Here is a 13,521-nt window from a genome sequence, read left to right as displayed (position 1 = left end):
AGACACTAAGAAGCCACTGCTGCCAAGTACAAGTTATTGTCATGCTGTCCATAAGAATGATTCACAGTTAATTACAGATGAAACATAGGCAAAAATAGGATCAATTTATGAGGTGTCAAAGGAATACTTCTTTTATCACTTTGAATGTAAAAAGAAACAGGGCCTAGTTTCTTCAGTGAAATGTATACAGACTAATTTTTACCTGATGTCAAATGCCAGCCAAAAGCTTATTTCTAATGTCATGTACAGACCTTCCAGTTGTTCTGTGACCACATGAATTTTGTTGGAAAACAAGGGATGGGCTTATCCTGATATCCAGGGAGGACAAATTTTGCAGTATTCCTGGACAGCATATTTTGATCTGTTTTATACATAAGACTCCTTAAAATAATTTATCCTCGCCTTAATTTTAGCTTTGTTTATTAATGAGAATATTTGCTCTACACCGTTTTTCAAAATAAACCTATCTTAAAATTTCCCCTACCTCCACAATATTTATTCCTGCATCTTAACTGCCTTTCTAGGAAAAATACTAATAACAAACATGTAGGAAAAGTTCACATTTTCTGAGAGAACTACTGCAAGATGACCTATGAGTCCTGTTCTAATCACCTCTTTATTTTATATTTTGGCCTTTCACCAATATAACGAATGAATACAAGTCAGTGAAAGTCTTAATTTAGCTGAATGAGCACATCTTGAATGTAATTATGAAATATGCAAGCAATCGAGATTAAAAAAAGAAATCTTAAATTCATTAGTAACTTTTAAACAACTTGTAAATGAAGAGTTTTAAATTCCAAAAGCTTCCTTTAAATCATATACTTTTTAGAAATAGCTGCAGTTATTTTCCAGTATAGCTATTTAGAAAACAAAAAGTGAAGATTGGAAGGATTTTTAAAGTTTACGTTTCCCCATGAAGGAGAAATGCATAACAGCTGGCATTTTCTGCCTCCTTGAAAGTTTACTGTTGTCTTCTCCGAATTTCAAGCTTTCTGCCAACATTTAAACTACTTATTCTTCCCAAAAGAGCACTATTGGCTTTCAAACAATCTTTTATTACAGGCATTACAGCATGTGCCAGTTTCTAAGGAAGAGTCTGTCTGGCACTACTGACTCCAGCAAGGTTCTCTGCAGGTCAGAAGCATTTTGCTTGATTAAAAGACAAGACAATAGGATCATATTTTCTTTCAGTAAGGGTAACTCCATTCCAATACTTCCCTTTCTTTCCAACACGTGATCCAGATGTCATTTGTGGTTCACTCTCACCCAGGGAAACTTCACCAAGGGAGATGTACTGGTGTGCTAGTTTAAAAACTGCTACTTGTCTCCTAAGCACAGCTACAGAAGCAATTCAACAGTGTTTGCGTAAGACAAGAGTAGCCAAGTCAGCCTGATGCCTTTGAATCAGTAGGTGCTAAGTAACACATGGCAGTGAAGGCTGTACCTAAGTAATACTTGATGGGTCTTACAGTCCTTTTGTACCTAAATTAGTTAAAGCTAATGAGGGGTTTTCATGGGAAATAAGTTCCAGAACACGGTAAAACCGTTCATAAAAGCATCTGTGAACAAGTGGCAGGACTAGTTAAAATGCAAAATAAATGTTAGCATTATCTAACTATTCTTTCTTGTATTATTGAACTGAGTCCCCACACAATGATGTAAACTAAGACAAAATAATTATAATCATAAACTAAGATGACCAGGGAACAGGAAGATGATAGTTTGTGCAAGTAAAGTGACAGAGATAAGTGGCCTACATCCTGATGAAGCATTGTAGCAGAAACATCAACACGAGAGGAAAGATTAGAGGGAGGAAACAGGGCCTTTGCTAGAACCACATAAAGAACGAACAAGTTACTCACCTGAACATAAAGTTCCCTGAGTTCAAATTGAAATTTCTTGGGATCTGTGGTTATCGTCACCGGACCAATTTCTAGGATGAAAACAATTGGAAACTATGAGGAAAACACAAAGTTATCACAAGACAACTTCAAGTGAAGAGCTTGAAACTGTTTCAGATTAATAAAAATCTGGTAGTAAAAAAGAAACTAAAAGGAATAATTGAGAATGATATACCCAGCACTGAAATCCATGATTCCAAATCTAGTAACTCTAAAATCATTCCAGTATTACCAACTTCTAGGTGTCTTAAACATTTATAGGCACATAAAGCATTCTGTGTTGTGTTTCTTTCACATTTGATTTTGACCAATCATTTAATTGTTCTTAGTAATCAGAAGGGAAGAACAATCCCCAAAACAAGTGTGGCTGCACCAAAAAAATAATGTATTTTTTCAGAAACAGTTGTATAGGTAAACATGAAGGAGAGGCCTCTCTGAACAGAATATACATACTAGCTTCACCGACCAATGTATTAAAAAAAAAAAAAAAAAAGTGCCACATGTCTTGCCTGAAAGAACATGTACCCTCTAGCTGGAAAAGCCTGGTGTGAGCCCAATGACCAAACGCAGCATATCTAGCAGCAGTTGCCAGAAAGAATTGAAGCAGAATCAACTTTACTTGTGGTCTTTCCCATGTCTTTGTATATTGAGAAATGGCAGGATGCCAAACTGAAGTTGACTGGGGTGTGTGACAGCAGCACATACTTGAGCATTTCCCAATCACACTAGCAGTACCACAAGCCTCCTTCTGCCCCTTCAACAATTGCCTTCCTAATTGGTATCAAATGTGATTCTAACCAGCTGTTTTCCTACAGCTGTGATTTCCTGACAGTTTACCTTGATCTGTCTTGGCACTCGTGCAGTTCATTCTTTCCCTGTCCTGGGCAGGCATTCCTGCCCTGTCCTTGTGCCAGTAATGGCATTCATCTAGCTCAGCAAGCTGGGTCAGGGTGCTAAGCCAAAAATAAATAAAGACACACACACAAAAAGAAAAAAACTTAATAGATTTCTGCTAGTTTAGTGCCCCAAACCACTCATGAAGAGATCAGCTGAGTACTGGCATGCAAAATGGGGTACAATTATGCAGTCAGGGTGAAAGAAAAACATGAAACTGCAGTGGTACCAATTTAACACAGCTGTAGCTTACATGGAAGTGCTGCCTCAGCAGACCATACAGCACTTTCCAAGCTCTATAAAAGTTAATACATACTTATCTTTCATATAATCTAGACATTTTTCTTTTTTAAATGGTCCAAAGTTTTATTTCACTGGAGTTTCAACAACAGTCATCACTAAAGTCTACTACAATCACACATGTGTTTGCTTGGGGGGCTCTATTTATGAGTGCCTTTTGCTAAGTGTAGGTTTTAATTTGTTTGAAAGTCACCTAAGAGATCACACAAAACCTTTCCTAGAATATTAAAGTGTCTTAAGGGTTTTTTGGTATGGTTTTGAGTCATTTGTCTGTGAACGTTATTTACCAAAATACTACAGTATCATCAAAAAGGCAATTATAAGGACTCACCATTCCTCCACATATTTCATCCTGCGATACTCCCGCTCCTACCACTCCACCTGGTACCACCCTCCTTTGGGTATTCTTTAAAGCAAACGTCTGTAATAAAGCTATCTCCAAATTGTTATGCTTCAAATCTATCCCCTGCCAACCATTGTTCTAAAGCATATAATAGAATGGGGTTTATACATACAGTAAAACCACTAGCTCCATTATTCCCTGTCACTTGAGGGATTACATTTTTCAATTCTAGAGCAGTAAATCCTTTGGAAAGGCTTTCTTTCCCTATAAAATAAAGATCTGAAAAGCAACATTACTTCAGCTAAGCTAAGACAGCACATCCAGTTTAGATCGGATGAGAATTTTGCCTTGTTTCTCCACAGGCAGCAAGGGCTTGCTCCAGCAGCGCACACAGATACCAAGCCCAAGCCCTTGCCAGCACGCCACAAGATCATGCCAAGGCTCTGGCCACCCTCTGGTGTGAGCTCAGTAAAGAGCAGATCTTTGAAATGGCACCTAGATCAGAGGTTGGAAAGGGAGCATGGCCTAGTCAGCATCAAGTAGAGAGTTACCAGTTGTCAGGACAGAACTGAGAACTTCACAGGAGCCATGCAGAGGGCAGATCTCCCCAGCCAATCCTGCAACCAAGGCCAGAGTTCATCAGCTTCCCCTGAGGTCAAGCAAAGCCCCAGAAAGGAGTGAATAGGATCATTCACATCTTCAGTAACAATGATCTCTTCTAAGGGACAAACAGCGGCAACATGAAGGACACCAACATTCCCACTGTAAGACAGCAACCATGTCTCTCTACGTCAGCTCTTACCTTAGGGACATCAGGAAGACTTCCAGTTGTAAGCAATGATGCTAGTACTTCATGTAAACCTACAGCTACAGCCAGTTTGCCAACATTAAACTAATCAATTACTGATACAGAAGGCATCTGGAATGGCAATAACCATCCAACTCTGGGCTGGTATCGCTTCCCCTATCCACTTGATCTGATCTTCTCTCAGTTGTATGAAGGTTATTCAGTACTCTTCCCATGGAGCTTACAAGCCCATCGTTCTAGGTCTAAATGGTGATATGACTGACTCTCACCATTTGAACGCTCACCAACTTGTACCAAAAAACTCAGCATCTACTGTCTTTCACATGCTGTTGTGCCACCAGCTTGTGTGCTGTTGTGCCACCAGCTTGTGTGACCCACTTGCCAAAAAAGCTGCAATAGCCTTCACCAAGTTCATTTTCTTTTATCCTCATTCTGCTACCTCAAAGTGCAACCCATGCAAGACCGTTTCATCAGTGCAGGTAAACACAGGCCTTCAAAGCATTCAGAACAGACAAAAGTGAGAAGACATTACCAGAAGTGCTTTAAGTTTACTTGCCAGCTAGGAATTATTACCAAAAAGGACTTTGGGAAAGAATGGCAAGTTCTCTCACAAGGCATCAGAGAAGGTTAAATTAATGATACACTAAGAACCTCAAAAATTGTATAGTCTAAATCAAGTTGCAGTCATCAATTTGGACCTGGCTCTGTAGAACAAATGCAGAGAGGCAGGTCTGAGACTCAGTGCAGCTGAGACACCAATACCTGTGCAATGCTAAACTACAGCACTATTAACGATGTAAAAACTATTACAGACCATGATGGAGAATTGTTCTTAGAACTTTCAAGATGCTAACTGTGAAGCATGAGTTCAGGCAGAGTTTCTGAAGGAACTTAAAGGGTTTAACAGTTTTACAGTACCACACTGTACAAGTTCATCTTGTGTAAGAGCTTTCATTGAAAAAATGCTGAAAAGCTTTGTGGCATTAAACTAATATAAAATATCAAAAAAGCATACAGTCACATTAATAGACAATAGTAGACACTGTAAAAAGAAAAAGACCAATGTGTCAATACTCAAAATAGTTTCTGGTGTCTGAGAAAAGCACTGAAGGCATGACTTTGTTCTTTTGTGCATCTTTAATTGCAGCCATGTAGCCAGTCAACTCATAGGTCTAATTGCACGTTTATCCACATCCAAAATTGCCCAAAGTCTTAATAACTGCATGCAGAAGCCAAACACAAGTCAGACATTCTTCAAATCAAGCATAGTTACAAATGCATCATTCTAAATACAGAATATTTACTCAGAAACTAGATCCTGCAAGCACGCCAAGTAAAGCAGAAAAAACTTTTTTTTTTTTTAACTTCATCAGTTCTTTAGGCAAAGACTGACACATGAAATACTCTAACAGAATATGTCCATTCTGATGCTGAACTATGAATCCATTTTTAGGCACTGATATTGGAATATTTGGGACTAGTTTGTTGTGGAGGTCTCCCCATGGCTCATTACTCCAAAGCTGTTCCCGGTCCTCTAGAGGTGATTATGCAAAACGTGAAAAACCTGACACAGACACAGCATGACAGCATGTCTTTCTTAGGCAGCAACTAAATTCTCTTGTCTCAAAAGTACAATGTAAATGTCAATTCTTTCAGACTGACTTGGTGATCCAAGACTTAATGCACACACACATAAAACTGATAACATAGGAAAGGAAACCTTTTTTAAAGGAATGGTTGTACATTACTGAACAAAGCCCAGACTTCCTAAACTGAAATCACAAAACTCAACGTAACCACTATGGTGTTTGAGCTTGTACCTAAGCAACTAAACAAATATCACAACATATATATAATAAAATATAACATAAAACTGAGTACTGGTCCATTTGACAGAGATTAAGAATCTTGGTACTTCCTTTCTGGGGCAAATCTGATGAAAACCATCTCCTTTCTAAATAAGGAGAAACTCCCTAGTAACCTGAGAAACTCGCCATTCTGAAAAGCCCTGATGTTCTTCCATGACTTTCTGCCACATCTCAACTGGCTACATGTTTATATACAAGCTGAACAGCCAGCACATTGGGAAAACCACAAATTACCCAATGACACACAATCACGTGTAATTACCGCTGAGGGTGATTGCAAATTTGGCACTGCCTTAATTCTGACCATGTAAGACAACTGCACCAAATATCTGTTTTGGACAGCAGGATGCTTTAGGAGATCTAGCAAAGGAATATGGAAGCCATTTGCCTACCTCTCATCAACTCAGAACACTGAATTTGTTTGTTCTGGAAGAAAAAAAAAGTTCTAGCTGATACTTGGTAGCTGAAGGAATTTCAGAAGAGAGGCTAAATCCTGTGGAGCACTCTCACCCACAGAATTCCTTCTTCTAATTCAGAGCAAAGACGTTTCCCTGGTGCAAAACCATATCCATGATTAAAAAAAAACAAAACAAAACATCCCCCCAGGAAGCCCCCACACCTTTGGATACTTCCAGAACACAACCTTCAGAACTAGTACACTACAAATGAAAATTTAAAAAAAAAAAAAAAAAAGGAGAACCCACAACACACAAAACCCAAACAAAACACCACCAAATCACACACAAGAGCAACAAAAAAATGGTATTTTAATAACAAATGTCATTACAACACCCTTTTACTACATTCCTGTTTTGCTACACAGAACAATATGTCATCCCAACTCTACTAGTTTATTGGTATAATGCAGATTTTCACCAGGGCTGCATCTTTGCAATGGAGTAAAAGTATAGCACTCTGTGGCCTAGAACTGTACAGATCAAAGTATATTTACTTATTTCTTCATTATGTAGTACAGAACTCAAGACATATATAGTTTCCCCCAACTTATAACACAAAGAATACCTTTGTGGCAATTATCTCCCACATGCTTTTTTATTTATGGAGTGGACTGACAAGTTTAGCACTAGGCATCTGAAAAATAAGGATCTGTACTCAGTAAAACATGCACGTTTTTTAAAGGCATACCTTGAAAAATGAAATGTGTGTGTCATGGTTTAACCCCAGCCAGCAACTAAGCATCACACAGCCTCTCACTCACTCCCCCCCACCACCCAGTGGGATGGGGAAGAAAATCGGGAAAAGAAGTAAAACTCGTGGGTTGAGATAAGAATGGTTTAATAGAACAGAAAAGAAGAAACTAATAATGATAACACTAATAAAATGACAACAGCAATAATAAAAGGATTGGAATGTACAAATGATGCACAGTGCAATTGCTCACCACCCACCAATCGACACCCAGTTAGTCCCCAAGCGGTGATCCCCCCACCCCCACTCCCCCCAGTTTATATACTGGGCATGACATTACATGGTATGGAATACCCCATTGGCCAGTTTGGGTCAGCTGCCCTGGCTCTGTCCTGTGCCAGCTTCTTGTGCCCCTCCAGCTTTCTTGCTGGCTGGGCATGAGAAGCTGAAAAATCCTTGACCTCAGACTAAACACTACTTAGCAACAACTGAAAACATCAGTGTTATCAACATTCTTCTCATACTGAACTCAAAATATAGCACCGTACCAGCTACTAGGAAGACAATTAACTCTATCCCAGCTGAAACCAGGACAGTGTGCTATGAGAACTTTGATATCCCCACGAAAAATCATTTTCAGAGCTGGCAGTATACATAAGATTGCTACGTCTTCATCAGGAAGTTGCATTTACAAAGCAATCACTGTTTTTACCATCCACTGTACACTAAGTATCATGATTCAAGTGAAATAGTATGAATAAGAATTTACAGGTCAAACTATGCAAATGAGTTATTTGTATCTTCAGGCTGTCAAATGTCTTCTTTTCACACAATTTTGGGAGATTCTGATTTACTGGGATCATTGAAAATAAATGTGTGGCAAAGGGCCAGAGGTGGAAGGGAAGAAGGAAAGATTTTCGATGATGTGAATGGGAATTAGGTAACCCAGTGGAGGCACTCTAGCATACATTTCTAACATATGTCAAGACTTACCTCTTGAGATGTATGCTTGATTGTGGGGAAAAAAAAAAAAAAAAAAAAAAATCACACACTGGGCATGGTTACATACATTCATTTCATGAGTAGTGCCAGCTTAAACGCTTCCCATCTTGCCTTTCCATCCGAGTGGTGCTTCCTAGCTATGGCAATTTTGGCAGTTTTTGAGATCAGAAGACTAATGTGGGTTTTATATACACATACACACCCCTGCTTGCCCATATTTTATTTATATATATAAAAAAAAATTTTGTATCAGATCTACCTTCTGGTCTTGTTTCCTTTACACACTCTCAAGTACTTCTATCACCACAAGTGAAGAGATGATAAAGGATTAGGAATAATCAGCTAGGAGAGCTAAAATGCCTAAGCCAGGATTGCTGCCAAAAGAAATTGGTGTGCAATTATTCCATAAAAGCTGTTTACTAACAGTGCTGAGCATTGAGCTCAAGCTTCCTTCTCTGTATCCAATTCATTGTAAAGCTCTTGCTTTTAATTCTTCTGAAGACCTTTAGGAGTAGCTACCTGCCAAGGATTAAGAAAATAAGAATGATAGAGTTACTCTTAACCAGCCTCCAGCCAGCTGTCTGTACTAAAGGCACTTCAGCAGAAACCTTTAATTTCCTAACAGCAAATTGGGTCCTACACATCAGGACTTTGCCTCACTACAGATCACTCATGAGCTGCCATGAGAAATGTTTCACAGTGCTTTCTTGTCCTTTCCAACATCAGAGTGTGACCTCACAGGTGCAACTGAATAAAAGAAAAATACTTTTAACTGCCATCTCAAATTATAGTGAACATTTTTATTCCTCAAACAGCTGACAAACATACATACACAGAAACATAAGATTTTTTTACCATTATGTTTTAGAGCATTAATGCAATTAAAATGCTGCTCCACTTTTAACTGATTGAAAATTTCTGTAGTAGACTACTAAACCCAAGCAGCTGACTCTGAAAATACAAGCTAGATAAGGATTACTTACCACCACCTAGAAAAAAAAAAAAACAAACCCAAACTTAGGGCCTTGTGCTTCGTGCTCTAAAGTGAAGGACACCCTCAGCTCGTATTAAAGATGATGGGAGCTGTGTAATAAACACCTTGTTGAATTTTTCCAGAAGCACAAGCAGCATTGGAGATGCTGCCTACAATCACAATGAGTCCCCCAAGGCCAACGCACACCCCACTGGAAAGACCCTCCCAATGGACTCAGGAGCACTGGAGTAAGCCAAGATGCTTAGCACTAGAACATGTAATAAGCTATTGAAAGTTTCTTCCTAAATAATATTCCCTCATGACTCAGTTGCTTTTAGCCTTCAGAATCTAACCTGGGTATCATTAAATTTTTAAAGAGCCCAAGAACTGCAGTGAGCAACTTCTACCAGATTCTTAACCAGACAGGAAAAAGCCAAACACACCCAGCAAGTTCACGTGTTTCATTAATGCAGTCACTTTTTTCCTTTTTTTTTTTTTTTTATATTTTTAAATAGCTTTTCAGCCGCATGACTTATGACTATTAACTTTAATATGCAAACTTCAGCTTAAGAAGACAACTAACTGGAAGGAGTCAGACTGCACACAGTTTTTCTTTAGTTGGCTATTCAAATAAAAAACTGATAGACAGTCCATGCAAACCGCAAAGCACTGCTAAGGTGCCTAACCTAGCATCAGTGGAGCACTATTGAAGCTCCATCCTCACAGATGGCGATGGTCATCACACTTGTACATCAAATTCTTCACCAGTCACCTCAGGGCAGTCACCGAAGCCTGGATTAACCTCTGAGACCAAAGATTTAACAGAAGTTTTACTAAAAATGTGCTTTAGTAAGTACCATGTTTGTACTGTTATTTCCCATTGTTATAACATTTATGAGCCTGCGTCTCCTTTTTTTAAAAAGCAAAATAGCAACGGTGAAAAAAAGGCATTATATATGTTTACTTTTCTTGGAAAAGAAAACCTAGCTTGGAGACCTACAGTGGATAAAATCTAATATTATCATCTTTGTCTACTGCAACAAGCACTAAGTTTAGCTTATGGGCCTCAAGTGCAGTTGTCTAAAAGTTATTAACCAAACGCGGTAACAAATAATAAAAATCAGGTGCCAATTTGCCCAGCAGAGTAACAACCAGCACACTTAACTCTACCTTCTAAGAACTACAGTCACAAACCACAGGATGTGCAGAGTAACCTCTTCTACCCAGAGACCATTAAAATAAATCTAGGTTTGCTACAAATTCTGTCTTAAATGAGTGATGCACAAAACAGCCTTAGAGCTTCTCAAGCCCCTTGGATGAGTGGTACTATATCACGCTCACCATGGAACCACTGATAGAAAAATCTACTCCCTCAGGCTGGAAATAAGAAAAAGAAAGCTTGAATTAAATAGGTCTACAGGTTGATTATTGTTCAGGGAAATAATCCACTTGAACATCCCCTCTAGTTCCACTGATAGGCCAGATTTTGTCTATTACTGGTGCACAAATAAGAGGTAAAGAGACCAGAAAACTTGACTCCATGTGGTTAAAATTTAAAGTAATGCCAGTGGCTATTAAATGTCCCAAATGTAAAAAGATTGACACAAAGCAAGATTTTTTCCTTTCTGGGGACAAGCAAACATACAGAATCCTGGCATCTGCAGGAGACCCACCTTCCTCCTCCCTTTCCTTGGTTCTTTGAACAGCCCTGGAGGTCTGTTGTCATCAGGGGGCCAGCAGCCATTGTTTCTGAAATGACTTTGGCTGCCTCTAGCCAGCTCTCAATGGATGATTGCCCAAATCACAAAACACGCAGCCACAGCTGGCAACTCAGCTGACAGTCCCTAAGAGAGGCCAAAGGACTCAAAGCGCCATGGAGATTATGCGAGTGTCTTGCAACTAGGTGGTCCCCTACATTCAAGCCTTGAGCCACCCCAGTGAACCAAGTACATACCAAACTGCTGCTCCACACTCTTACGCATCTCTTCTGTGCACAGAGGGTTTCGGTTTTACACTTGTCAGTCCAGTATTGCCAAGAGTACAGAAGTTCATACTGCTTCTTTTCTAACAAGACAAAGCACCAGCAGGCACAGGAGAAAAAAAAAAAAAAGCATCTGTTGATGCTATACAGCATGCAAGCTTTGATTAATTTGCCTCCCTCAGTCTACAGTAAATAATAAACAGCTGATAAGGACTACAACCACAGCTTCCTTACTGTACAGCATGGGAACAGCAATCAGTTACTGAAGCTGGCCCACGCTCTTAGCTCACACTGAACATCTGAAAAGGTCATCAGATTACTTTCTGTTTTTGTTTATTTCCCCTTGTTAACAACAATCCAAACTGAGTAAAATTCAGTTCATAATGCTCTTTAAATTCTTTCTCCAGACTGAACTCCAGTTCAGTCCAGGTCTATTTCTGTCTCATCTCTTGGTCTGTGTATTTTGGCAATACTCCTTCAACACTTGTAACAGCGCTGGATAAAACTTAGACTAAAGAATAGGGCAGGAATAAACATAACTACAAATTCTACAGAGTTGTTTTGTGATTAATAACCTCAACATATTGAAGTTAAATCAAACACTACTTAAAACTAAATTTTTAATTCAAAATTTATACTTGATATTGCATTACAAAATGAACTTATTTACTGCAACATCTAGGAAAGATTCATTTTGAGCTGCTGCCCACACCGCTGGCTGCGCTGCTGCCGGCCGAGAATAGCCGAGCTCCACCATCGGGAGCCTCTTGGCACTGCAGGTTTCTTGCAAGTTCACACATAAGGCTCCTTCGCTTTCTTCACTGAACTCTGGTTCCCACCGTGTCCCCAAATGTATCTCACCATAGGAGAGGTCCATAGGCCCACTGGAGGGGGAAAAAAAAACAAAACAAAACAAAAAAAAACCCCCACAGCTTCTTTTTTTTTTTTCCCCAGAATAGAGGAATCCAATTACAAAGTCTAATTAAAAGGTTCTGCTGCTTGGAAGATTATACTCACAGATTACTTCCCTCAAAGAGACTTGGAAGATCCTTGGAGAGGGCTACCTTACTCAAGCCAAGTCAGCTTTTTGATCATGAGACAATCAAAACTGAAAAAGCAACTGGCTCTTTCCTGCTGAAACTGCAGCCACATTGCTTTCATGAAGGATATGGAATTACTAATGCACTCAGCACCGACATCTACATAAAAACAGACCATGTAAGCAAATAAAGTTACCAACAGCAACTTGAGCATCCCGAGAGCAGGACAACCCAGTACTGCTCAGTCTGTCATGATGAGAAATACTCTACATTCACGCTATGTAGCATATAGTGATAACCCAAGTCAGGAACCGTTCTTAACATGTAATTACTACCCAGTTATTAATAAACCAGGAGTCAATGTTTTCTTGAAGGAGCCATTCTCCTAACAAGCTTTATGGAGACCACAGCACTAATCAGTTCGTGCTTAAAAATGGAAACAAGGACTTTCCAAAGTTACCATATTAATCCTATGCTGTTCTTTAACAGGCTTATGTTCTGGTAATGCCTTCACATGGTAAAAGAATTTTTTTAAAAATCATAGATGGAATATGGTGTATCATATTCAAATGGGTCTGTTGGGCTTTCTTGGAAAAGAGGGAGTTACATGACCTGGCACAAAACAGAACAGCACAACTGTTAGATACGAAGCCTATACACGGTATGGTAAGCTTTAGGGTTTTTTCCTCTGTAGAGGATAAAATAATCACAAAAAAGTAAAGACTGACCTAAAATTCCTTCAGATGCCTGACAAAATCCTTGAAAAGTTATTTAAATAAATTCTGCTCTGAAAATTATCAGCAAACCACATTAGCCAATTAGCCCTAAACAAATAGAAAAGATAATGAGACTCTAACCACAGACCTACCCACACTTGCATAACTAAAACACAACTAAATGGATTTTCCTCTTTTTTCATACCAAGCCACCTGTCTCTCAAAAGAACAAAGAAGGAAAAAAAAATATATATATATTTCTTTTAGAAAATTCTAGGAGAATAAAAACAAGCTTTTACGAGATGACGTGTGTGTGTGTGTGCATGCGTGTATATACATACATGCACATGAACATAATCAATTCAATACTATATAAAATGTTTTATGATGTATCCAGTTGCCATCCTTTAAGAACAGAGATTTTCAAGCACAACAAAAATAAAGTAACCTGAGACCAGCTGCTAGGAGAAAGAAGTTGTGTCACGTTCAGTACAAAACTCCAAGTATTCTGCATATGAGTTTACTCTGTACCAAAAAAATTCT

At 38.9% G+C, this 13,521-nt stretch overlaps 1 protein-coding gene across 1 annotated transcript in view; it reads right to left on the bottom strand.

The window, feature by feature from the left end:
• Positions 1-13,521, bottom strand: part of HMCN1 (hemicentin 1) — a 211,653-nt gene that overhangs the window by 176,085 nt on the left and 22,047 nt on the right. Inside the window, exon 2 of the mRNA XM_052801508.1 lies at positions 1,866-1,936. Within this exon, the coding sequence (XP_052657468.1) occupies positions 1,866-1,936 (71 nt within the window). The remainder of the gene's footprint in view (positions 1-1,865; positions 1,937-13,521) is intronic.

The sequence above is a fragment of the Harpia harpyja genome, chromosome 11, assembly GCF_026419915.1.
Source record: "Harpia harpyja isolate bHarHar1 chromosome 11, bHarHar1 primary haplotype, whole genome shotgun sequence".
NCBI classification, from domain to species: Eukaryota; Metazoa; Chordata; class Aves; order Accipitriformes; family Accipitridae; genus Harpia; species Harpia harpyja.
Note: the sequence above shows the minus strand (reverse complement) of the source record. Positions and strands in the feature narration are given on the sequence as shown.